Below are 27,335 nucleotides of genomic sequence, written 5' to 3'. Positions count from 1 at the left end.
ACTTCATTAACTAGATAATCTTGTTCATGCACTGGTATGGTGCTTCGTCATTCTTCTCGTCGAATGGCATGCCACAGGGAACGAGGGGGATAACGGTCAAGTTTCTCTGATCACTTCTCACCTATGTGGCATTCTGACGGTAGCACCAACTGAGGGTGCTGATTATGTGTTGCAGCCTGTTTTCATTCATTGGGCTCCTTTAGCTGTCTGTTTCTTTAGCTATCTGTTTTGTATGAAGGTTGACTGAAAAGTAATGCCTCCACCTATGTAACTCTTCAACAGTTGGCAGCATTGGTATGCGGCAGACATTGGCTTGTTCCGTAGCCTCTTCTCTACAGCTCCAGTTAGCAGGAAGCCTTAGGGTTGAATGGTTGTATCGTTACAGTGTAAGGCATGGAACCTTGCACAGACGGTCAGTCAATGCAATTTAAGCAACGTGCAATCATTGAATTCTTGACAGAAGAAGGTGTCTCCCGAAAGAAGTTTCATCAGAGAATGAAACCTGTTTATAGGGATTGTGTTGATTTGAGTACTGTGTGTTGTTGGGTGAGTAAGTTTAAAGATGTTGAGGTGGGAACATCTGACTGCGTGACAAACAAAGAGTTGGATGTCCTGTGGCAGCAACCACAGTGTTTCACAAGCAAAATGTTGGCATATTGATTCAGGACAATCTTCTTATCACTCAGAGAGAAATTGCAAGCACAATTGGCATTTCACAAGAACGTGTGGGTCACATTATTGCTTTGCTTGGCTATTGGAAGGTCTGTGCACTTCATGTGCCACCACAGCAGAACCTCCGAGACTGAATCTCACCACCGTACCACATCCTCCATACAATCCAGATTTAGCGCCGTCTGACCTCCATCTGTTCCTGATAATGAAAGACGATCTGCAGGGACATCATTATGCTTCTGATGGAGATGTTGAGAGAACTGTGAGACTATGTTTGTGGAAACAAAGTGTTGACTTCTTCCGTGACGGCTTCAGAAAACTTGTTCATCATTAGTGGAAATGTATCCAATCTGCTGGTGATTATGTGGAAAAGTGAATAGTGGTAATTAAAAATCACATTGCAAGGATTATTTCTGCATTTGATTTATTAAAATATTCCCATCCAAACCCAATCAATGAAGGTGGAGGCATCACTTTTCATTCAACCCTCGTAATTTTTGTATTATTATATGTACTCCAGAAGCTGTTCACTATTTATACCGTTATCTAAAATATCGCCACTAGAGCATATCAGAATTACTGTCACTTAACTTTTTCGCTTTTAAGAATCTGACATTTATCATGCTTAATTTACTGCATTTTATTTCTACAATGCCTTTTCCCCCTTATAAGCCCACTACAAACTATTGATTGTATCCCACTTCTTATTTTACATCATACAGTTACCACTGGAGAATATGTGTGCGCCTACAGTCGCGACATCTGGTGAGCTTGTGACACAAACATTTTGTGGCGACTGTATGGCAGTCTGTTTTGAACAGTAGTGCTGCTGAGAAGATAACTCTTGTATACGCCATAAAATACATAAGTGTGACAATGGTTGACTTGTTTCTGTGTTTAGCATTTGACGAAGCCACGTTGGCTCCATTATATTAGGACATGTTTTTTATAAAACAAGTATGCCTCGTCATATTTAAAGCGCACAGTTTCACATGTATGTCAGTAATATCTTTCATCATGGCGGCTTTTCTCTCTCTCTCTCAGTGTGTTTTTTTTTTTTTTTTTAAAGAAAAAAAAAAAAAATACACGGTGGCACACGATAAGTCACCCGATTGAATTTTGATCCTACAAGTAAACTATTGGGGCAATAGCTTTCAAATTGTGCATTCAACTTCATGCAGTTCATGGAAATCGTGCCAGATGTTGTTGCGAATTCATCGCTTCCATTGTGAGTCAGCCATTTCAGTTTACCGCGATGTCGGACAAAGGACGGTTGACCATCGCACAAAAGACAAAGACTGTATTACTGTTTGCAGCGACAAACAGCGTTATATTGGCCAGAGAAGGTTTCGTGCTCATTTCGGCACACGATTACCTCTCAGCCCACAGACAATACACAGATTACATCAGAAATTTGAAGGTACTGGGTCTGTTTTGGAGTGTGGGCGGCCACATGCACATACCATACATTTGTCGCAAAACATGGAAGCAGTTTGAGTGGCTTTGAGTCATAGTCCGAGTAAATCAACAAGAAGAGCCATTACCGAGTTGGGAATTTCACGCTGATCTGTACAAAGAATTACTCAATCCAACCTTCGCTTGTATCCATGCAAGATGACTGTGGCGCATAAGCTTACTGTTAGAGATAAGGGGTGGAGATGGAAGTTTGCAAGGTGGGCAATAGAGCAAGACCAAGAGGCAGTGCTACACAACATATGTTTTTCTGTTGAAGCTTATTTTTATTTGAATGGTGTGTGTATGTGGGGGGGGGGGGGGGTCATGATGTCAAGTCATGGGATCATTGGTCCGCTCTTCTTTGATGCTACAGAAACCGGTGAACGCTATTTACACATGCGACGAAACCAGTACTTTCTCAACTCATGGCCTCACGTCTTCCATTGCAGGCACAATGGTTTGTGCAGGCTGGAGCACACCTATATACTGTCAACATTGTGCTTGATTTCCTACATGAAAGACTTGGCCTTACGGTATTGTCAAACAGACTTCCAGAATGTTATGCAGGAGGAGGAATGTGGCCGCCCCACAGCCCGGACTTTAACCCATGTGACTTCTTCCTTTGGGGGTTCCTTAAAGAGAAGGTGTACCACAGAAAACCTGAAAATGCAGTGCATCTTAGGGCCATCATTGTGGAATTATGGTGCGCCATTCCAAAAGATTTGTGTCAGAGTTTCGTCACAAATGCATGTAAGCGACTTGAAGGAGCTGTAAACCAAAATGGCAGTCGTATTGAACATGTGATTCATTAGGTTGTATTTCCAAGTTGTATTCTTTACTTCTACATCAATAAATTTCAAATCTTGTCTACAACAAATGTGTTATTCATGAAACAATCAGGTGACTACCATTGTGCGCCACCCTGTATTTGTGTTTTTGCCATATTTTGCTGCAGATCTGAAGATGGTCATTGCTGGCTGAAACCGGTAGTCTGAGGACCTACAAGTTTGTGACCATAGATGTGAAATAAAAGAAATTTATTCTAGATTTTCGTGTCACTGTTCCATTCACGACTATGTTACAGCTTGTGAAACTATCTGTTCTTATTGAGGCAGCATAACGGACTGCCACACTTACCAAAACTATGTTCCTCCAGTATTTGAGAAATCGTGCACTAAGTGACTTGCAACAAACATTACACATATTTTCTAACCTTCAGTATACGTTTTCCCTTACTGACACCCCCGCAAAATGCTGAAAGGAAAAAAAAAAGTTTCACTAGCTAAATTTTTGCTGTTTAGACACGACACTTTAATTTATTACTTATCTACTACTAACTCTATTCACAACACATTTTGCAGACAGCGTCAACATATACAGTAAAACTTAGTAATTCGCACACCGTCAATTGAAACTTTGGTTTTATGAGGTGCATGACTGATGACTACTATGCTAATAATAACAGTAACAATAATAATAATAATAATAATAATAATAATAATAATAATAATAATAATAATAATAATTTGGAGGATGATGTCTGCTGGGTTGCAGAAGCTTGGGACCACTTAAAATCAAAAGCACTGAAACAGTCATGGGAAATTCAAGAGAAACACAGTGAAAGTGAAAAAATAATGAAAACAACAATGACACTATCAGACAAAAATGAAAATGAATGGTTGTTGATCTCATTCAACATTTTTCTGGATGTGAAGATGCAGACAAAACTGAACTGCAAATGTCGTTGAACCAAGATGATCAGTATGAAGTGACTGACAGTGCTGTTGTGGTAATGGTAAATGAAGGAAGCAGAGTGTCTAGTGATGAAGAGAAAGAGGATGATATTGGTGCCAACAAAATGAGTCACACTGATGGATTGGTGGCATTAGAATTAGTGTTGCACCATTTGATTCTTTTTCAGAAAATGTGCAGTAGTAATGGTTGTACAATAGTTTATGTAATATGTATGTTTTTATAGTACAGTGTTTGAGTTTCTACTAGAACTTTGTTTCTAAAGTTATACATTACCTGTTGCAATAACGTTGTTTACTGTAATAATACTCTGAATAAAATGTTCCGAATTTGTTTTTAAATAAAAGGTCTCTAAAACTGTCACCATGTAATTTTAAGTTTTTTACGTATTTGAGCTCCACTTGGCCCCAGTTAGATTGATTGAACTGTACCACAGGATGTACCTGCAAAATTATATCATTGTACAACACACAGTTCAGGAGATGGGAAATCATACACGTTGAGATATGTAAAAAACTACCTTTTGCTTACAATGGAGAGTGCAACTTATCCAGACTATACTCATCAATTGTTTGATAGTAAAAGCACCTAGTGACTCTTAATAAACTTTAAACACAATTTCAAATGTTTTTTTTAAACTTTTCTCACTTACGTGTTTAACTTCGAATATGTAACACACACACACACACACATATGCTCGTTTATAAAGTAATTGGATGTTTGAAGTTTTTTTTATACATGGGAGTCTGATTCTTTAAAGAATTGGGGGTTTACTGGTGTTAAACTAAAAGTACTTTGTAAATTTTAGATTTTAATGTTTCTACTTTTCAATTATACTTAGTGCATTGAAGTGTATCAATTTTGCCTTCTCATGTTTCTGGTGAAATAGTAAGCAGATGCACATTCTTTCACAGCGTTGTCCAGAACCTATGACAAGATACATCTTGCACACAGATGACATTAGTTGTCAGCAACAAGACATAGAATTCAATCTTGTTATGTATGGTTATTCGAAGAAGAGGAAAAATACCTTGCTGGATCAGGATAATTCAAACAGAAAGAGGGAGAAACTCGCAGACAAAAGGAGGTGCAGAATTTATAATCCAGCTTTTTGTGAAAACCAAGATGATTTTCTGGAACTTGATGACGAAAGTGCAATTTTTAATAGTACTTATAACTGCAATAGTCATCTACAAACTGACAGTTCACACAGTTTTTTGGAGGATGAAAGGGATGTACTACAATCTGTTACAGCATATCCAGAATGTAAGTTCATTGCTTTTAACTGTACTCACATTACTCACATTACGAGAAAGCATTGTCTTATATTATCCTCAAAACTTTGAGCTTTGCAAATCAGGTGGTGCAGTGCTTGGTAGCAGTACATTATGAAAATGCAGTGATATGCGTATGTAACTTGGTACAGTAGTTGTAGGCTTTTCTCATGTTTCTGCTTATTTACAGGTGGATATATGGAGGAATACAACCAGAATAGAGTGGAATCTCATGAAAATTTAAGGACATATTTATTTAACAACTGCTCTGCATCAGTAAAAAGAAAAATGTCAGGTTCACTTCCACAGGAACTGAGTGATATGGAGCACTGTGAATTAAATATGGAAGAAACTTCACAACTTGAGGAACTTGATGATGTAGATTTTTCACCTGTAGAAGACAGCCCTGATGAAATGGAAATTTTGGAAAATTGTATTTATGACAAATCTGCTGTTAACTTGGATGAAGTGCATGATCGACAGTCTTCAGCCAAGCCCTCTAGATGTAGTGATGCAAATGTTGTAGACACTGATGAATTTGCTTCCCAGGATGTAATGTTACAGACAGATGCATCAGAAGTGGAGGTTACTGACTGTGCAGATCTGTATGAAATCAAGGAAAGGAAAAAAAGCTGTGTACCTACACAAGAAGAAAACACAGCGTTATATTCTAAAGGAATAATTGACAGGAGCAGCTTTTCTAACGAATCATATGGTATACATTTTCATCCTGATACCATTAAGAGACATAATCCTTCCATGGATGAAGAAAGTGGATTTCATTCTCTTGCGGAGGAAGAAAAAGTCGATGATGTGCTAGCAAAGGAGCATAGTGTTAATCTCCAATTTGTAGATGGCAAATGTGGGGAAGTTCAGAAAGAAATTTGCTGTGAAGTCTCAGATCTTGCCAGTGATGTTTCACAGCTCCTTGTGGGTGGAAGTAATTGTGCGTCTACACTTTCAGAAAATTGTTGCAGTGGTAATAATCCATCAAAAGAAAGTCAGTGCACTGAGATAAATTCCTCCCAAATGGATTACGTTAATGACAAGTATTGTTTTTCTGATTGTGTCAAAAGCGAAACCGAAGTGAGGTGTGGGAATGAAATGTGTGGTTTTCAGTGTGTAAAACTGAAAGTTAAGAAAAATTCTGCCCCTCATTGGAATCGACCAAGAAAATTATACAAAATGACCCTGCAGGAAATTCGAAAATTGGTGAAGGTAAGAGCAAACCACAGTGACAGATCATCTCATAGTAAGTGTTAAGTGTTTTTTATTTATGAAAGATTATGTAGCATGTATACTTTATATTCGAAAAAACTGTTCGAATTTTTTTAGGTTTTGTTTTGAACATGCTGTTCTCGAAGCCACAAGTTAGAAATGAAAATTGTGTTGTCTTATGATACAAACATTTACTTAATAAAGTCATTAACATTGTGACCCAACTGTAATTAGAATGATAAGACACATCATCATTATTTTCTAAACTTATGTTGTGAGTAATGAACACGACATCTACAAAATCTCTAACTAGTAAGTAGCTGTCTGTTCATTCAGAAACAAATATTTTTTACAAAGAATGTCAGCTAAATACAAAAAGATTTAAAAGGAAGGTGAACTCATGCCCACCCCATGATAAAAAGTTTTCCACCGGTGGAAGGTTGAAGTTGGAAATCATTAGCTCTTCTTTTTACGCTTTTCTAACCTAATCACTGTACTCCCCAAGGAAGGAATTAATAGCTCCAAAAGCTAGGATAGTGCCATCGTGCTTTCATGTGCCTGTCGGCAACATTAAATATTATTTGGTCATAGCAAAGCTGCTACTACTACTTCTTCTTCTTCTTCTTTATGGTGAAGGCGTTGGAGGTGGTAGTGATCATCTTAAATGTGACGAGTAATTTGATCAGCTGTCAACAGTAGTCAATTATCTTTGTGACGTACATATGTTTCCACCTGCATACTGTAGCCTTCCTCTACAATTTGTACACCAGACATTTCTCTCTATTACCAAATTACATACATAATCTTCAAACCACTGTGATGTGAATGCAAATGGTAATTGGCATGGTACCACTTTTTGGGATTTTTTTCCCATAGCAGTGGCAAATGGGGCACTGGGAAAGTGGCTTTAAGTGAACTGTAATTAGTCTATAAATTTGTCTTCATTCTACATATGGATGTGATAAATATTTGCAGAAGAATCTCTGTATATTTTTGAAGTACTAATTATTGAAATTTTAGTAGGCAGTTGTGGGGTAATTTTCGACTATCTTAAAATGTCTGGCAATTCACGGTTTTCAACTTGTCCATAATGCTCTCCCATCAGTAAAACAAACATCTGATCATTTGTGCTGGCTTTCTGTGTGTACATTCAACTTGAGCAGTGTTGTCAGGTGGGATGAATAGGTGATTTTTAAGCAATCTCCTTAATAAATTGACAGCATTTTACCAGTATTCTACCACTGAACTGAAGTCTGCCATTTTCTTTACCTGCAGCTGAGCCTATGAAATCATTTTCCACAAATTGTAACATCCAGGTATTTGTACAAGTTGACTGATTCTAATTCTGAGACATTGATATTGTATTCATAGTCGGTACATTTTTCTTTTTATGAAATATGTAATATTATATTTCTGTAGACTTACAACAAGTTGTCATAGTCTTCAAAATCGTATCAATTGATGGAATATCTCCACAGCTTATTTTAGACGGTACTTCATTATAGGTAACTGCATCATTGCAAAAAGTTTGAGGTTGTATTAATACTGCCTGCCTGGCAGACAGTTCAGGAGCAACCTCAGACTTCTGGCAATGATGCAGTTGCTTGTACTGAGGTACTGTCTAAAATTAACAATGAATAACAGGAGTCTGAAAGCAACATCTATGTCTCTTGATAATGCTCTATCCATGCAATGTACTCTCTCCTCCCCACCATACATCGAACCCTTCCTCAAATTGCGCTAGTACCTGATATAATTGTACTTTTGTAAATAAATATAGGTCTCAATTAAATGCTTTTTTTGAAATCAGGAAATACTGAGTTCATCTGATTGCCTTGATCCGCAGCTTTCATGATGTCATGTTGGAAAAGAGCAAGTTGGGTTTCCCATGATAGATGTTTTAGGAATCCAACATGAGTGATGTGAAGAGGGTAATTCTGTTCAGGGCATCTCATTATGTTTTAGCTCAAGAATATGGTGTAGGATTCTACGACAGATAGACGTCAATGAGACAGGACAATAGTTATTATGGATTAATTGTGTTAACCTTCTTGCGAACAGGTGTGGCTTTTGCCGCCCCCCCCCCCTCCCCTCCCCCGCCCCCTTCCCTCCATGATTGGGCACAGATTTTGACCCAGGGGTCTATGGTGTATTGTGGTTAGAACGATAGCCAGCTTGTGTGAAAATTCTTTTGTTAACCTGTCCATTCTTTATATCATCAAAAGTAATCTACTTTTATGAGTATAATGTAATCGAATGGATAAAAGGTAAATTCATTCAGGAGTGCCAGAGCAACACATATGCAAAGTTATTAAAATTTGAAAGCTTTTGGATCCAGTGGCTCCTCCTCCAGCAGAACGGTTTGAAGGGGAAGGAAGAGGGATGATAAAGAATACTGTTGACATTTTGGGAAATGGGGAAATTTTGGAAAAGTCTCCCAGAACCTGCATCTGGGGAGACTTATTGGATGGGATGAGAAGGAAAGACTGATTGTTAGGGACTACACCAGGTGAGATTTGAGGACCTGAGAGCTTAAAGGTGGAAGACCAGATAATATGCAGGACAGAAATTACTGCCAAAACATTGTGCATGAGTTAATAAGAGCGGAAAACTAATTGTGTTGTATGTGTTAGAGGTGGGGGTATAGACAGGTGAGGATATGAAAGAAATAGAAAACTAAGTGGGAGTGTAGAAATGTTGAAACTGAAGAAATTAATGGAAACTAAGGCATTGGGTTGCGAGAACCAATGACTTGTAATGCCAGTTACAACCTACGGAGTTCCTCAAAACTGGTGTCTGGGGAAAGAATTCAGATGGCACGTGTGGTGAAACAGGCACTGAGGTCACAACTGTCATGCTGTAGAGCATGCTCTGCAACGGGATATTGAATTTTACAAAGAATAAAAAGTATTTATCAGTTCTATGTTACTGAAACTAATCAGAATGCATTATGTTCATAATATCTTACCTCAAGAGAAGTGCTGTCCAATAGAACACTGTAACTGCATTTAGTCCATGCCAAAAGTCATAAAATCTTGAAAGTAAAACAAAAAGAATTACCTTATAATTAATGGAAATGTTGAGTCGCAGACAGGCACAACAGGAAGACAGCTAAATAAGTAAGCTCTCAGCCAAAAAGTATTCTTCTGAATTGGAAAACACATACATACACATTCATGCAAATGCAACTCTCACACACATGACCCCTGTCTCTAGCTGCCAAGGCTTAGCATCATGGCACACAAAAAAAATGTTGCCAAATGGGCCTGGAATGAAACCTGGATGAATAGTATTGAGTTCTCTTCACTTACATCTTACAGTCGTCATAGAATTGTTCAGTGGCATCTAGGTATTGTGGACAGTGTGGCCGGGAAAATCAGAAACTTGTAAAATGCACAGGGTGAAATAATTATTGAAAGTTACCCAGCAACAAATTTAGATTTTACATATGTACACTTCCAGGCTGCCTTTATTTCAAATATTATTTTGTTTTGTGTTTCACAATAATGTATTTTCTTTAACCACTTATATTTTGCAACCACTTCAATCCCTGCAGAAAATTAATGAAACTTGTATCAGTTTCAAAAGAATAATATCAGAACTGAACACTGTAAAAAGTTTTGATGCAATCTGCCATGAATTGCACTCCTATACAAACCCCTTCATCTTGTAACCTATGTTCTCAATTATTTGCTGGATGTATTTCAATCTTTGTCTTCCTCTACAGTTTTTGCTCTCTATAGCTCTCTCTGGTACCGTGGAAGTACCTTGATGTCTTAACAGATCTCCTACCATCCTGTCCCTTCTCCTTATCAGAGTTTTCCACATATTCCTTTCATCTCCGATTCTGCGCAGAACCTCCCTAATTCCTTACCTTATCAGTCAATTTAATTTTCAACATTTGTCTGTAGCACCATATCTCAAATTCTTCGATTCTCTGATTCTCCCACAGTTCACGTTTCACTACCAGACAATGCTGTGCTCCAGATATACATTCTCAGAAATTTCTTTTTGAATTAAGGCCTATCTTTGATACTAGCAGACTTCTCTTGGCCAGGAATGGCCTTTTTACCAGTGCTAGTCTGTGTTTGGTGCCGACCTTGCTCCATCGGTCATGGCTTATTTTACTGCCTAGATAGCAGAATTTCTTAACTTCATCTACTTCATGATCAGTAAATATGATGTTGTTAAGTGCCTTACTCTTCTCATTTCTGCTGGTTCTCATTAATTTCATCTTTCTTTGATTTACTCTCAGTCCAAATTCTGTATTCACTGGACTGTTCATTGCATTCAGCAGATCCTCTAATTCTTCTTCACTTTTACTGAGGATAGCAATGCCATCAGCGAATCTCATCATTGATGTCCTTTCACCTTGAATTTTAATTCTTCTCTTGAACCTACCATTTATTTCCATCATAGCCTCTTTGTTGTATGGATTGAACAGTAGTGGCAGAAGACTACTTCCTGTCTTACATCCTTTTTAATCTGAGCATTTTGTTATTGGTCTTCCACTCTTATTATTCCCTCTTGGTTCTTGTAACATTGTTTATTACCTGTCACTCCCTACAGCTTACCTCTATTTTCATCACAATTTAGAATATCTTGCACCATTTGACCTTGTCAAACGCGTTTTCCATTTTGACAAATCCTGTGACCGTTGTCATGATTTTTTTTAGTGTTGCTTCCATTATCAACTGCAGTGTCAGAACTGCCTCTTTGGTGCTTTTACTTTTTCTAAAGCCAATCTTGAGTTATCTAACACATCTCAGTTTTCTTTTAGTCTTGTCAGCAACTTGGATGCATGAGCTGTTAAGTTGATGATGCAATAAATCTCTCTACTTGTCAGCTCTTGCAGTCTTTAGAATTGTGTGGACGACAGTACATTGCGTACTCTTACATTCTACACTCCAACATGAATAGTCCTTTTGTTTCCAGAATGAGATTTTCACTCCACAGCGGAGTGTGCACTGATATGAAACTTTCTGGCAGATTAAAACTGTGTGCCAGACTGAGACTTGAACTCAGGACCTTTGCCTTTTGCGGGTGGTAGAGCACTTGCCCGCAAAAGGCAAAGGTCCAGAGTTTTGAGTCATGGTCTGCCAGGAAGTTTCAAGTTTCAGTCGTTTTGTTGCCACTTCCTTCAATGATTTTAGAAATTCTGATGGAATGTTATCTATCCCGTCTGCTTTATTTGATGTTAAGTCTTTCAGAGCTCTTTTAAATTCTGATTTTAATATTGGATCCCTTATCTTCTAAATTGACTCATGTTCCTTCTTTTGTCACATCAGACAAATCTTCTCTCTCACAAAGGCCTTCAGTGTACTGTTTCCACCTATCTGCTCTCTCCTCTGCATTTAACTGTGGAATTCCCACTGAACTCTTAATGTTACAACCCTTACTTTTAATTTCACCAAAGGTTGTTTTAACTTCCCTATAAGCTAAGTCAGTCCTTCCGACAATGGTCTTCTTCAGTTTCTTCATTTTTCATGCAGCCATTTTAGCTTAGCTTCCCTGCACTTCCTATTTATTTCATTCCTAAGCGACTTGTATTTTTGTATTCCTGACTTTCCCTGAACATTTTAGTACTTCCTTCTTTCATCAATAAACTGAATTATTTCTTCTGTTACCTGTGGTTTCTTCGCATTTGCCTTCTTTGTACCAATGTTTTTCTTTCCTGCTTCTGTGGCAGCCCTTTTCAAGATGTCCATTCTTCTTGTACTGAACTGCCTACTGAGCTAATCCTTATTGCAGCCTTAGAGAACTTCTTATTGCAGCATGTGTAGCCTTAGAGAACTTCAAGCATTTCTCCTTGGTCCTTAATAGTTCTGTATTCCACTTCTTTGCGTAGTGATTCTTCATGGCTAGTCTCTTAAACTTCAGCATATTCTTCATCACTACTAAATTTTGATCTGTGTCTGTATCTGCTTCTGGGTATGCCTTAGAATATAGTACCTGATTTTGTAATCTCTGCCTTATCATCCGCTTGTGATTCCTGAACGGAGTATTTACTATTACTAGCTGAAATGTTTTGCAGAGCTTAATTAGTCTTTCTCTTCTCATTCCTAGTACCATGCCCATATTTCCTGTAACCCTTTCTTCTGCTCCTTCCCCTAGAATTGCATTCCAGTCCCACAAAACTATTAGATTTTTATCTCCCTGTAAATATGTAATTAATTGTTCAATACGTCTCTCTTCATCTTCTGCTTTCATTGTCAGCATGTGTACCTGAACTATTGCTGTTGATGTTGGTTTGTTGTTGATATTGATGAGCACAATGGTATCACTGAACTGTTAGCAGTAACACTGACCTTGCCATACCTTTGTATGCATAATGAATCTTACTCCCGATATAAAATTTTCTGCTGCTGTTGATATTACTCTACATTCATCAGAACAGAAGTCCTTGTTTTCTGTCCATTTCATTTCACTGACTTGCTGGAGTTGGCGGTCACGTGTGCATGAGGTGTGCTTGCTTGCTTGTATGAATCGTGTGTGTCTCTCTTTTACTGATGAAGACTGTGGCTGAAAGCTTTATGTAAATGTCTTTTAATTGTACCATGACTGCAGTGTAATGTCTTCTTTGCAGTAAGCGGCAATTTGCCTTTTCCTACATTTTTGACTCCTACTATATCTAGATTAGGCTTTTGCAGTTCCTTTTTCTGTTTTTCTAACTTCCCTACCATGTTCAAACTTCCAGAATCTTTTTGCCAAAGAGAGATCATCATGACACTTTTTCAATTACAGGCCTCATGTCCTGTGGATACACATTGAGTGTATTTAATGTAGTGGTTTCCATTACCTTCTGCATTTTGATGCCATTGATCACTGTTGATTTTTCCACCTTTAGGGGCAGTTTCCCACCCCAGGGCAAGAGAGTGCCCTGAACCTCTGTCCGCTCCTCCATCCTCTTTGACAAGGTCGGCAGAATGATGGTGACTTCTGATGCTGGAAGTCTTTGGTTGCCATTACTGATGATTTTTGTTCAAAATTTTAGCATTGGTGGGGTTTGAACCCGGGACCAAGGAAGACCATATGTACACTCCTTACACTTCTTGAAAGAACCAAAGTATTTCTCAACTATGGAAATGGCACCAGGCTTCTGGCAAACCAAGGTTGACACGGATGGCCAGAAAAAGAGTGCTTTCGTAACTCCTGGTGGCCTCTACAAGTTCAAAGCAGGGGTGGGTAGATGCGATTACAAGGGTGTGAGCACCCGTGTGTGCCCACACTGGTTGCCCGTGGGCACTGTCAGCTAGCAGTTTCCCCTTCACCACTTGCTAACATCACTCGTTTGTTACTGGTGCGTGTGCAGCAAGCGTGTCTAATATGAACTTAATGCTTCTCACTAAGGTTTCATGTCTTAAGTTAATAGACTTTTCAGAATGAGATTTTCACTCTGCAGCAGACGAGGTACTGGTGGAAGTAAAGCTGTGAGGACGGGGCGTGAGTCGTGCTCGGGTAGCTCAGATGGTAGAGCACTTGCCCGCGAAAGGCAAAGGTCCCGAGTTCAAGTCTCGATCCGGCACACAGCTTTGATCTTCCAGGAAAATTTAATAGACTTTACTAAAAAGGCATGTGTTCTTTGCTTATTACTTTGTTTTTATCCTATTTGTGACCAGGAAATTGTATCTCTGAGAGTGATACTTTATTCTTATTTCTTTTATCTCCGAACCAAGTCCCCACTGGCTCTACACTGAATAGAATGAGAGAGACAGAATTTGGAAACTTATAAAGCATCATACTGTTTGTACCTCCTGCCAACCTATACTGTGTGTTACTTTGGGGTACTTCTGTACTCAAAGCAGCATTACAAAGTGAAAAGATTATTGTTTATTTGCTTCTTTGTCACTATGTTGTGTATTAATTGAAATGCTGTAGATGATCAGTTGCTATTTTATCTTCTGCTGGTGTCATCCAAATGTGTATTTGCCCTCAGCTTTTTCGAATGAAGTGAGAATGGTGCATTCAAGCTCAGAGGAAAGTAGAACATCAGCTGGTCAAACAGGAAAATCAAAAATAAAATTTCACTCACCGACAAACATAGGAAAACAACATGACAATTTTCATTGACAACCAAAACCTTCTGAGACGAACTGGTACATAAAAACACATATTACCACAAAATTCATCAGCTTTCTTTCACAACGGAATTGTTGTAAGCTAATTGTTGTTACAGTTTCTATCTGATTGCACCTTCGTGTAACACAAGAGAGGCTACACTGTCACAGGATACTGTGTACGTGTTACATTTGTGTTGTCCTACTCTAATAATTATGATGATGAAAATAATACTTGTAACAATCTAATTTTACCAGAAATTCGAGTGTCAGCTGTCATTTGTGTGTTGTTGGCTGTCTTCAGTCCTATTTGCGTGAATGAGAATGCAAGCTGTGTGCATATTGTGCCTCCAAGGCTATATAATCACCCACAGTGCCTGCCGGCTGGCTAGTGGGCAGCTCACGTGCCCAGCCCTTTTAAGTTATGACATTTGGGTTGTGTGATGCTCTTGCCACCTTAGAGTGTATGATGGACAACCTGCTTTGACAAGTTAAATGAACAATGTGCCTTTGCTTTCTGGATGATTTTGTTGCTTATTTGAAGTGATCTGAGGAACTTCTCAGTCAACTAACAACTGTGTTGAAATGTGTTCAGATTGCAGCTCTCCACTTGAAGTGGAAAAAATGTATTTTCTTGCCAGAGATATACAAATCCAAATACGATCCAGATATAATGAGAGCAGTCAAAGATTTTCCAACTCTTTGGCACATTTGTGATTTGAGGAGTTTTCACAGAATATACTCAGACTACCAGTGGTTCATAAAGGACTTCCGTGCCTAGGCACTTAACTTGCAAGAACTAGTGCAGGGAGATGCTGAATTTTCTTGGAATGAGGCCCAAGAATGATCTTTCGTCTCCTTATGGAGGTGCTAATATCTGCAGTTCTAGCATTGTATGATGAGAATGCAGAGACTGAACCTGACACCAATGCTAGTGGTTTTGGAGTAGGGCAATTTTAGTCCAAATTCAAAAATATGCTGACAAAGTGGTAGTTCATGATTCCATGTTTCTCCAAGTCCAAGATGAATTACTCTACACCAAGAAATAGTGACTTGCAATCGTTTGTATCATCAACAAATTCCAGTCATATTTATTTGGCAAACCATTCACTATTGTGATGGACCGCTATTCTCTGTGCTGGCTGACTGCATGAAGGAACCATTACATTGAGAAGCATGATTGACACTGAGGTTTCAGTAGTATTTGAAGTAAAGTAAAACACCATGCATATTTTGAAAAAATGTTTACAGTGAAAAGTGTCATTGCTGGCCAGTTTACATTTGGTGTATTAAACGGCATACATCGCTGTGTATAAAATACAGCTAACACACCAAATTGATTTTAAAGTTGGAAGGAGAGCGGTACCTCTTTAGATTCTTGGAAAAATACGTGTGTTACAAGGGGTGTAACTAAAGGAATGAGACACACAGCATAGTGTTCAATCTGGCAACGCTTTTTATGCCGGTCTTGGAGGGGAAGCAAGAGAACATGCCATGCCATTACTGTGCGGTTTCTTTTTTTTCTTTTTTTTTTTCTTTTCTTTTTTTTTTTTTTTTGAAGGAGTTTTTGGTTGTGCATTCTGACAAAGAATGACAACTTTTAGCACCAGTGTGCGATCATAATTTGCTTCAGACTTAGGCACAATGCACTGCAAACTTCCGCAATAACTTTGGCAGGCATATGGTAACAGTGTTTTGTCAGGTCGCAGATGTTTTAGTGGTTTAAAGCATTTGCGGGTGGTCGATTGGAGATGAACTTCAAAGTGGAGGCCTTTGGTTTCAAGAATTTGTGTAAATATTAACAGAGTCCAGTATCTTGTGTGTGTGCAGATTGTTGGTTGACAGTTGGAATGACTTAAATGGCAGAGTTGAATAAGAGTCCTTCCACCGTTCATCAGAGACAGAACATCAAAAATAATTGGGCGTTGCATCACGACAATGCTCATCGTCACACAGTTGCTGCGGCTTGTCAGCCTTCTTATTCACCTGACTTGAGTTTTGTTCGTTTTCCAATATTGTAAACACAACTCAAGGGATATTGCATAGGGTTCCTGCACAACATTCAAATGGATTTAACTGACCAGCTGAAGGTTATTCCAGTATCGAGGGTTCCAGCACTGCTATGAGGAGTGGAAGAAAAATCTTGAGGGCTTTGTGGCTTCCCAAGGTGAGTACTTTGAAGAGGACAGTGTTCAACTGTAACATTATTGCAGTGAAACATGTGGAGGAAAAAATAGGGAAAAAAGTCTCACTATTTTATTTACATACCTTGTACATTGGAGAGTGTTGTGACGAGGTGTAGTGTTTCGAGAATTTCCACGTAAATTCTAGAACCACTCAGCCTTCTACTGTCTCGAGCACACGATATTTTAAATATAAGTGTGAGAGAGCCTATTTACTGTGCATCACCTGTCTGTGTGTGCAGGTTTGAAGTTTATCACGAGACGACTATAGACGTGTTGGTCGAATGGCACCGACAAGTGTCGTGCCATGGAAGCCGTAGTGAAAGATCAAGGAGTGTTTATGTATTATCTGCTGTTTTATAACTTTAACTATTGTAGTGAAGAAAAAAAGAAGGGCCATTGAAGTATTGTTAATTAATGTTCATTATGGACATAGAGAGGAAAAGACGTATTGAAATGCATATTGACAAAGGACAAGGTTAGCAAGCCAACCTTACCGTATATGTAAATCTACTTTGTTTCTAAAATTTGGAGATATGAGGAGACTTACTTGATAGGATCTGTATAAAGTTTGAGGTTCAAATATATGTAATTGTAAGAAGCAAAAGAAACTGTGTATGCCTGCTTATTTTTATAAGTAGAAAGAGTCTTGAGAAATTCCTGTTCCCAGCAAATATACTTTGGAGAAGAAGAGGAAATGGAGGTTGGAGCAGCAAGCTAACCAGCTGACTATCTCGAGTAAGTCGTATCGTTAAAGAAGTGGGAGTTTACACTCATACTTCACCACTTTAAGTTGTCCAAAATGTTAGAGGGGTTTGCAGCTGGGTGCCCCATGGGGTGCTATTGTTGCTTGCTATTCAGAGTGTAGAGATGCTTTGTATTTCTCTTCTTTTTGTATGCTGCTGGTACAAGCCAAAGCTCAAAATGGAAATCTTACTGAAACAAAAATACCAGGACTCATTAGCTAATTCTGTGCTCCCCAATTTGAGAAAATTTATGACAGATGTAAAAGAGATCTGAAGGCTAAACTCTTGTTACTTTTGAATGAGCATCTGGGCAAAGCCAATGATACATCAAGATTTTCCTTATCTCATGGACTTCTTCCTTTTCTTAAAACACATTGCCTATCGCTATGCTGAGTTCACCACCTACTGCTACACTATACCATACTAGGTGATCATATTAAAAATAAACTTTACATATCACTGCTACACTATACCTCAGTAGAAGGACATATTAAAAATAAACTTTACATAGTGGCATTTTGAACACCACTAAATCACTTGCACCAACTTACATTACTGTAATGTTTCACTTCTCAGCAGGAGAAGTAGCCAGTCAAAAACTTGTGTCCTGCTCTGTCAGAGTAGCTAATACTAGTTGCTCTAAAAAGTGGAAACTGTTCAGACTCATTCTGTAGAATTTTTCTTTGTGTTGGGAGAGCTTGTGCGAAAGCACAGCGAAACTATGTTTAATATTTGTAGCATTGTACAGGTCACCCAGTACTTCCTTTCCTCTTTGAGTTTTTTGAGCTTTAAACAATGAGAAGCCATTATAATTTCTTCTTCAGAAGAAGCTCATGATTGCTGTTGAAACTGAAACAGAAACTTGCTGTCTTGTTGTACGGTGAATCGTGTTGCATGTATCATATCACATAAAGTATCATGTCACCTCATTGGGAATACAAGTATCGCACTTACATGCGCTGCATCGCTTGACGTGTACTGCAATGAGTTGTGTCGTCTCAGTCTGAACCTTGTCTAAGGAATGCCAATGAAGGAAGCGCTTGCTGCTGTTACCTCTGGGGCTTCTGCTACAAATCCTGCTTGCAGTAGTGCTATTTCATTGGATTGGAAACAACCTCTTGGGGAGGTTTCCAAAGTTGACAACCGGTAATTGTTGGATAATGGTCTGCACTGACTACCTCACCTGCTATGCTGTCACTAAAGCTATCCGATTGCTTAAGCTTGGGAAACTGCTAAGTTACTTGTATAAGATATATTGAAAAACAGAGCGCCCATGTGATCTGTGATTGTGGACACTGGGGCTGGCAGATATACCCTAGAAGTACATTGATGTCAAACAGAGAAATCAGGATGGTACTGCCCCTCATAACATTTGCATACAATACAATGAAGCAACACATTACAGTCTTCGCGTGGTTCATTCTGCTCCACAATCACAAAACTGAAGAGTCAGTTTATGCGCTGCTCTCATTTCAACTGGACAATGTGCGGCGGCGTGGTTCTTTCTGCCCTTTACAACGAACCTGCACCTACCTGTGAACATTGTCTCAGCATTTCATCAGTAGGGAAGCCGAGCGAAACCTACTGTACTTCGACGTGAACCAGGCTGCAATTGAAGTCACTAATCTATGTTTTGGGAGAAAGTTTTCACAAGAAATTAAAGGTTGGAAATTTTGTCCTCAATTAATATATTCTGAAACTTAGGTGAACAAATATCACTGCTAAGCCCGTGCTAGTCTTAACACAGTCACTCACAATTCCTTTCACTCACTTTAGCAAGTTTATGGTGTTGGATTTCCCAAAAATGTAATAGCTACAAAAATACTGATTGCTTTTAATTGAGAATGCTCGCCAAATATTAAGTCTGTCGGTACCTAATGCAGCCACAGTTTTTAGCCACCGACCTGCTCAATACACCACGTGGAATATGTGTCTTTTCTCGTCACAAAATTCACTTAAAAATTCCGAAATTCCTACACACACATCGGAATAATTATGCCGTCACTTTCCAACACTTTTGATGTATGAAACACTGCTAGATCCGGCAACTTATCATTTCCATCGGAACTACTACTACACACATCCTATCTGTTTCATGGCTAGGCTTCGACTCCACTCTAGAATACTCTAAGTCTTCACTACTAGCAGAGAAAGGCGCGCGAAGAATATTGCTTTACCATTGGTCAGTTTACTCAACAGCCAATAGCAAAACAACATTCTCCCCCATCAATCCGCGCTTTTTCTCAATAACCAATCACAAAATAGTAAACCTAACGACTGCATTTTTTACCGACATAATTATCTAATATGCTGAAGTTTTCCTTATGCATAAAGTTATTTACTATCGTTGTTTATACCTGAATTAACTTTCACTTTACCATAAACTTACTTTACAAAACTATTCTACAAAACTCCCCTTTGTCCATATCCTTACTTCTTCGAAATGTTCCCACACTAAATCCTACAACATAACTCATCAAACAATTATCTTCATATTAACCTTAAACCACACTCACGCATCATTCATACTGCTAAAACACATTTATAACATTTTACATACACAAAAAGAAATAACAACACTTTATGAAAATACAAGAACAGTTTATGAAAAACATTCTATTACTTTAGTGCACTCTAGTGGGCACAATCGAAACTAAAACCACAGTCCCCTTATCCAATATTGTCCTCTATCGGCTGATACATATACTAAGTGCGCGTCCAGTCTCGCGTCGCCATCTGTCACTATCCAGCTATGAGAAGCATCTCCCGCTTAACTGCCTCCAAGGCAGGTTCGTTGTACGACACTACGCCTCACATACCCTATGATTATAAAATTTGATTCCAAAAAATTTTAAAATTATACTAATATCGATCCTGCCTTAAAATTACAAAATATTTCACAAAAATATTCTCATTCTTATAGACTAAAATCACAAATCTCTTGCTTCGGACTTGGCAGTCTATAACTAACCTAGTCTAAAATCTTTAATTTCTTTGATAATAATCCTTTCTTACTTGAAAATATTTTTTTGCAAATCTCTCAAAAACATTCCTAACTTTTTAAATAATTTTTTAAATTTACTTCTTGAATGTCTTTTTTCAGGCACTGCGGTTGGTGTCCTACTATTTAATAATAGTATTTTGTCCTACCTTAAAAAAAAAACACTGCACATAACTATCGCCTCTTTATCACACATTTTTCCGTGAGTCTTGAGTATGGCACCTTGCATTGTAGAGTCCATAGCACACCTCCGTTCTCCACTTATTGGTCCCTCCATGGTTTACATGCATCGCTGTCCTTGAAACCATACTTCCGTCTAAGCCTACTTTCTTTATATACATCCTAATATACAATTACTTATAGTATAGGAGATCATTTACATTTTTTACTATTTAGTTTAATTTGAATTCAAATGAAAGTACATTAACAGCATATTGCTTACTCAAATCAGCAAGATCAAATCTATTCGAAAATCTTTTCTAAAATTGACTTCTTCTCCAAAAACTTAATGAATTTAAAAGAACTAGTTGCTATTGCAAGCAAAGGTTATATTAATTTTTTCTGTTTAACTTTCACTCAACTTGAAAATATTTAATGGTAAAAATCACATTTCCTATAAAGCAATTATTTACAAACGTTTTTATAGTACATAGTTACCACTTTTTATGTAGTGTCTCTCTTCATCACCTCTTCCTCATAGTTTCACCACTATGTAACAGAAATCAACAATTGTATTTACAAAATATACATATATTCTCCACATTCATTCATACTCCACTCGTAAAAAATATTCTTCACCTAGATCTGCTTTACTACTTGGTGTTCGTCAAACACCTAGCATTGCACAGGTTGCAATGCCCTCTGAAGCCTCCAAGCTTGACTCACATCTACCTCTGGACTAATAGTATCTTTTTAAATCAATAATATTTCTTAAACCCAATGGTTTCCACGACTTCCAGTACACTACTCTATATGCATTTGGGTGTGATTTTTCAGTAATTGTAAATGGACCCATATATTCATCAGTGAACTTTTATGTTTCTGCTGTAATCTTTTTTGATTTCTCCCTTGTTTTTATTGATACCAATTCTCCAGTTTGGAAACTTGTCGTTGGAGCCTTAACATCATGGCATCTTTTACGTTCCAGTGCTTTTTTCTTAATGTTTTCTCTATCAATTTTTTCTTTTACGCTCAGCGCCACGTCTACAATAACTGGAAACTCTACCAAGTCAAACAGCAAATTCTCTGGTCTTACACACACACACACACACACACACACACACACACACACACACCACACACCACATCAATTCACAAGGAGCGAACCCTGTAGCCTCATGCTTTATGTTATTGATGACATTCTCAAATACTGTGCCCATGCCGTATGTTTTCTATGAAAATAAGTACGACATAATCTTTTCAACTCCTTCATAATTCTTTCGCACGTTTCTCTGCGGAAAATACGCTGAAATTCTTATGTGCTCAGTGTTCCTGCTTTCTGAACATTCCTTAAATTTGTTGGAGACAAACTGCGGACCATTGTCTGACAAGATGGGTTTTGGAACTCCTATCACCACAAAATACTCTTTCTGCAAACAATTTACTAGCACTTTCACATTAGCCTTCTTAATTGGGTATAGTTTCACAAATTTTGTAAACCCATCCACCAACACAAAAACGTATTCACAACCCCCCCTCGAGACACAGGCAAAGGACCGAACAAATTGCAGACTACCAGGTATAATTTATTCTGTGGCTCAACACTATACATGTCTCCTTGAACTATTTTGTTATTAGCTCTCACTTTTTGACATCTGTCACACATTTCAACCCTTGCTTTTACTCGTCTCCACATATTATTAAAAATTACAGTTTCACTTGGTTTAGTTACACATTTTCTGGCCCCATAATGCCCAAACTTCTTATGAATATAGTCAGTTAATAAATTCACATGTTGATCAGCAAAACAAACCTTGCATTGACTATCAGTATTTTTTCTCCGACGGAATAAAACCCCTTGATGCATCTTATAATATTCGGCAACTTTAGGATAAGCTGGATTACCTAAATAACTTTTTACTATTGTCAAATTGTCATATTGGTTCTGTTCCCTTCTTAATTCTTTACACACTTTTTTCAACTGTCCCCCCTCCTCAATCTTCATCACAGTTGCAAATACATGAACCCCTTTTTTGTCTGTCAACATATTTCCATTATCCTCATTATCTTCTATCCCCCTGGATAATGCATCAGCCACCACATTCTCAGATCCTTTTATGTACTTAATTTCCAGATCGTATTGTTGCAAGTATAGAGACCGCCTAGTTAGCCTGGGGTGTTTTAATTTGCACGTCTGCAGATATGTCAACGCCATATGGTCACTGTATACAAATACTGTATGTCCCAACAGGTATTGTTTAAATTTTTCTAATCCAAAGATAATCGCTAATGCCTCTTGTTCTGAAATGCAATAATTTTTCTCAGACTGTTGCAATGATCTGCTCGCAAATGCTATGGTTTTATGAACCTCGTCATCTCCTTCTTCACAGATTTGAAACAGCTCTACTGCAATCCCGTATCCACACGCATCTGCCATTAAGCAAAAAGGTTTGGAAAAATCAGGATGATGAAGTATTTGGCTTTCACATGAGGCTTTCTTTAGTTCCTCAAATGCAATTTGACATTCATTGGTCCATTTCTATGGTACATCTTTTCTCAACAAATTACTTAAACAGGTTGTGTTAAACAATTCCCCTGGTACAAAACACCTGTAAAATCCAAATAATCCAAACATCCATTTTAAACTCTTTCTACTATTCGGAGCTTTGTATTCCATAATAGCCTTCAATTTTTCTGGATCTGGCATTATTCCTTTCCCACTAATGATGTGACCTAAAAATTTTAAATCTTTCTTAGCAAAATCAGTTTTTTTCCAATTTCAATCCGCCTTTTTCAATAGCATCCAAAACTTTATTTAACAAAACACAATGTTCTTCCCATGTGGCAGTTGAAATTAATATATCATCTACATAGACTGTTATTTTCTTAAGTAGTTCATCCCCCAACACTTGTGACATGGCTCTGAGAAAAGCACACACACTTATATTTAAACCAAAGGGTACCACCTTATATTGATAACATCTGCCTTCAAACAAAAAAGCAGTATATTTTCTGGATTCCCTGGCCAGCGGCAGATTCCAGTAACCAGAGGTCACATCCATAGATGTAAAATAATTAGATCCCTCAAATTTTTGCAGTAACTCATCTGTGTTTTCTGGCCGGTCACTCTCTGGTAACACAACTTAATTCAAAGCTCTTGCATCCAGCACTAGTCTTACAGATCCATCCTTCTTCGTGACCACGATGACCGGATTATTATATTCACTCACAGCCTTTCCAATAATCCCCCATTTAATCATATTCTATATAAGGTCCCGAACAGCTTCCCTATGTCTTTCAGCGATAGGTATAGGTTTTTTGAAAAAAGGAGTATCATCTTTAACATTTAAGTAGCATTCATACCCCTTGACTAAGCCAGGTTTATCAGAAAAAACATTTTTATGATCTAGTAACACTACTCTTAACCAGTCCCTTTGATCCTCCTCTGAATCTGTCACCTCTTTTGTTGTGACTTGACAAGACAGCCAAGTCACTAGGAGAGGAAGCCGAAAGGCACGCGTTTAATCTCACACAGGCTGGCGTGAGGTCTGGGACAGGTCAGGGATATGAGACTAGCAAAAATAGTACGTAGCTGTTGGAATACTTAACTTTAATCCATAATTGGTGAACATCGGTCTGACGGTACATGCATCACAAGATAAATAGCAAATGATAATGGCGCTTTGCTAGGTCGTAGCAAATGACGTAGCTGAAGGCTATGCTAACTATCATCTCGGCAAATGAGAGCGTAATTTGCTGTACAACTGGGGCGAGTGCTAGGACGTCTCTAGACCTGCCGTGTGGCGGCGCTCGGTCTGCAATCACTGACAGTGGTGACACGCGGGTCCGACGTATACTAACAGACCGCGGCCGATTTAAAGGCTACCACCTAGCAAGTGTGGTGTCTGGCGGTGACACCACATTCCTCCCCCACAAATCGGCGTACGGTTGTGTTATAAGGCTTCCGCCCACCGTGGGGAGGACCCCATGTTGACGTATGCGACGAGGTGGGGAGCCTAACAACAGGCAAGGCTGTGCCCCCCGCCCCCTGTCATTCGGTCCGAGGGGAGCTAGGAAACGCCTGAAAACCTAGTCCAGGGTGCACGCCAACATGCGTTGTATGCGCCCGTAAAGAGACAGGAGGGGCCGTAGGGTCGACCTCCATCGGGTTGGGGCACCTGACGGGCGAAGACGCCATGTGGTCCGGAGCGGGCAAGAGTTCCATGTCGGAGGACAGCTGGTCACGGGAAGCGATTGGCGGCGTGTGACCCATGGAGGCGCCCGGCGGTTGCAGCGACGCGTCTTCTGCGGGCGTCGCCGGCAGGAGAACAGGCAGCGGCGCGTCGCCATGGGGCAAAATGGAAGGCAGCGTCGGTAACACCTGGGGATGAGGTGAGCCAGTAGATGGGTCCCCAGGGCGCAGACCGGACGGCACCGTCGCTGAAAGCAGATGGGGAGCGGCAGATCCTGTGCGACAACAGAGGCGCAGCTGATTGAGATGCCGACGCACCTCACCAGAGGCCCTCAAAACCAGATACATAGCGCAGCCGAGGCAGCGAAGAATGCACCCTTTGAGCCAACGCCGTGAACCGCGATAGTTACGATAGGAGACAACGTCGCCTGGGGCAAAAACTGGTGTCTGCCGCTGCACAGGAACCTGATGCGGCGGATGTAGCAAAGACATCAAGGTTCGATGAGGACGATCGTGGAGCAACTCAGCTGGCGAGCGACCATCTCGGGGCTGAGAGTGATACGAGGACAAAAAGAGCAATAACGCGTCCTCCCGAGGATGCGACTCTTTCAGCTTCAACATCTGGGACTTGAAAGTCCTGACCAATCGTTCAGAGACACTGTTTGACTGTGACGAAAACGGCGCGGATGTCAGATGTTGAATACCATTGGCCTCGCAGAATGACTGAAATTCTGCGGACATGAATTGTGGGCCATTGTCGGAAACAATAGTCAGTGGAAGACCTTCAATGCAAAAGATAGCAGATAACGCTTGGACGGTGGCAGATGACGTCGTGGAAGACATCCGGACAACAAAAGGAAAATTACTGAATGAATCGACAACAACCAACCATCGAGCATTCCAGAATGGACCAGCAAAATCGATGTGTAAGCGTTGCCGAGGGGTAGTGGCTTTCGGCCATGCAAAGAATTTCCGCGGTGGTGCGGATTGTTGTTCGGCACACGCCATGCAAGAAGAGCACATTTTCGTAACCGCAGCATCAATTCCGAACCAAGTACAGTGCTGACGAGCAAGTTGTTTCGTTCTCGCTATACCCCAATGTCCTTGGTGGAGAAGCCGTAAGACAGAGGACTGTAACGAACGTGGGACCACGACCCTGGACTGATCATTATCAGAACACAACAGCAAAACACCACGTCGCACAAAAAGTCTCTCCTTGTGAGCAAAAAATCTGCGAACCAACGGATCCTCGATCCGTGACTTTGACAAGGACCATTGCGTAGCAACAAAACGCAAAACGGTAGCAAGGACAGGGTCGGCAGCTGTGGCCGTAGCTGCATGACGAAAATCAATCGGAAACGATTCTACCACGTCATCGGTTTCCGAATCAATGAACATGCAAGCAAGTTCGGAAGAATCGAATGCTCTATCCTCAGCAACAGGCAAACGGGACAACGCATCGGCATTTCCGTGCTTAGCAGTGGACCGATACAAGATATCGTAGCGGTACTGCGAGAGGAAAATAGACCAGCGAATGAATTTCTGCACTGTACGTGGAGGTACAGGCTTGTTCGGATGAAAAAGCGATGTCAAAGGTTTGTGGTCGGTGATGATGGTAAAGTGACGACCATACAAGAAATCATGAAACTTGGTAACACCAAATACGAGAGCCAAAGCTTCTTTCTCGATCTGTGAATAATTTCTTTGCGCAGACGAGAGCAATTTGGACATTAATGGCAACGTTATCGCATCCTCGTCGCCAAGTTGTTGTGACTTGGCAAGACAGCCAAGTCACTAGGAGAGGAAGCCGAAAGGCACGCGTTTAAGCTCACGCAGGCTGGCGTGAGGTCTGGAACAGGTCAGGGATATGAGATTAGCAAAAATAGTACGTAGCTGTTGGAATACTTAACTTTAATCCATAATTGGTGAACATCGGTCTGACGGTACATGCATTACAAGATAAATAGGAAATGATAATGGCGCCTTGCTAGGTCGTAGCAAATGACATAGCTGAAGGCTATGCTAACTATCGTCTCGGCAAATGAGAGCGTAATTTGTCAGTGAACCATTGCTAGCAAAGTCGGCTGTACAACTGGGGCAAGTGCTAGGACATCTCTCTAGACCTGCCGTGTGGCGGCGCTCGGTCTGCAATCACTGACAGTGGCGACACGCGGGTCCGACGTATACTAACGGACCGCGGCCGATTTAAAGTGTGGTGTCTGGCGGTGACACCACATCTTTCACTTTTTGCTCTATTTTTTCTTGTACCACCCACATTTCCTCAGGGTCCACCCCCACATCATCTCCATACTAATTGTAGTCCCCCAAATCCTCTGTCCTTCTACAATACCTAGCTGGTATACTGGCTACTTCTTCATTGATCACATAGTCGTCTCGAACAAATGGCTCAACCACATCTTTCCCATTTATTTCAAAAATTATCACTTACTTTAAAATTTAATCTCCCTTTGTAATGGTTAAAGAAATCTACACCAATCAGCATTTTTATACACAGATCAGGAATTATAAGGAAGTTATGGAATACTTCCACCCCATTTATTTTCACTGGCAACAGAACTTCATGTCTAACAGATTTTTTTCACTTTTCCAGTAGCTACAATAATCT

At 39.6% G+C, this 27,335-nt stretch overlaps 1 protein-coding gene across 1 annotated transcript in view; it reads left to right on the top strand.

The window, feature by feature from the left end:
• The window catches only part of LOC124711447, a 461,065-nt gene that overhangs the window by 311,329 nt on the left and 122,401 nt on the right, over nucleotides 1-27,335 (top strand). The window contains exons 6-7 of the mRNA XM_047241528.1: nucleotides 4,794-5,145; nucleotides 5,344-6,371. Coding sequence (XP_047097484.1) covers nucleotides 4,794-5,145; nucleotides 5,344-6,371 — 1,380 coding nt within the window. The remainder of the gene's footprint in view (nucleotides 1-4,793; nucleotides 5,146-5,343; nucleotides 6,372-27,335) is intronic.

This window comes from Schistocerca piceifrons, chromosome 8, assembly GCF_021461385.2.
Source record: "Schistocerca piceifrons isolate TAMUIC-IGC-003096 chromosome 8, iqSchPice1.1, whole genome shotgun sequence".
Lineage (NCBI taxonomy): Eukaryota > Metazoa > Arthropoda > Insecta > Orthoptera > Acrididae > Schistocerca > Schistocerca piceifrons.
Note: the sequence above shows the minus strand (reverse complement) of the source record. Positions and strands in the feature narration are given on the sequence as shown.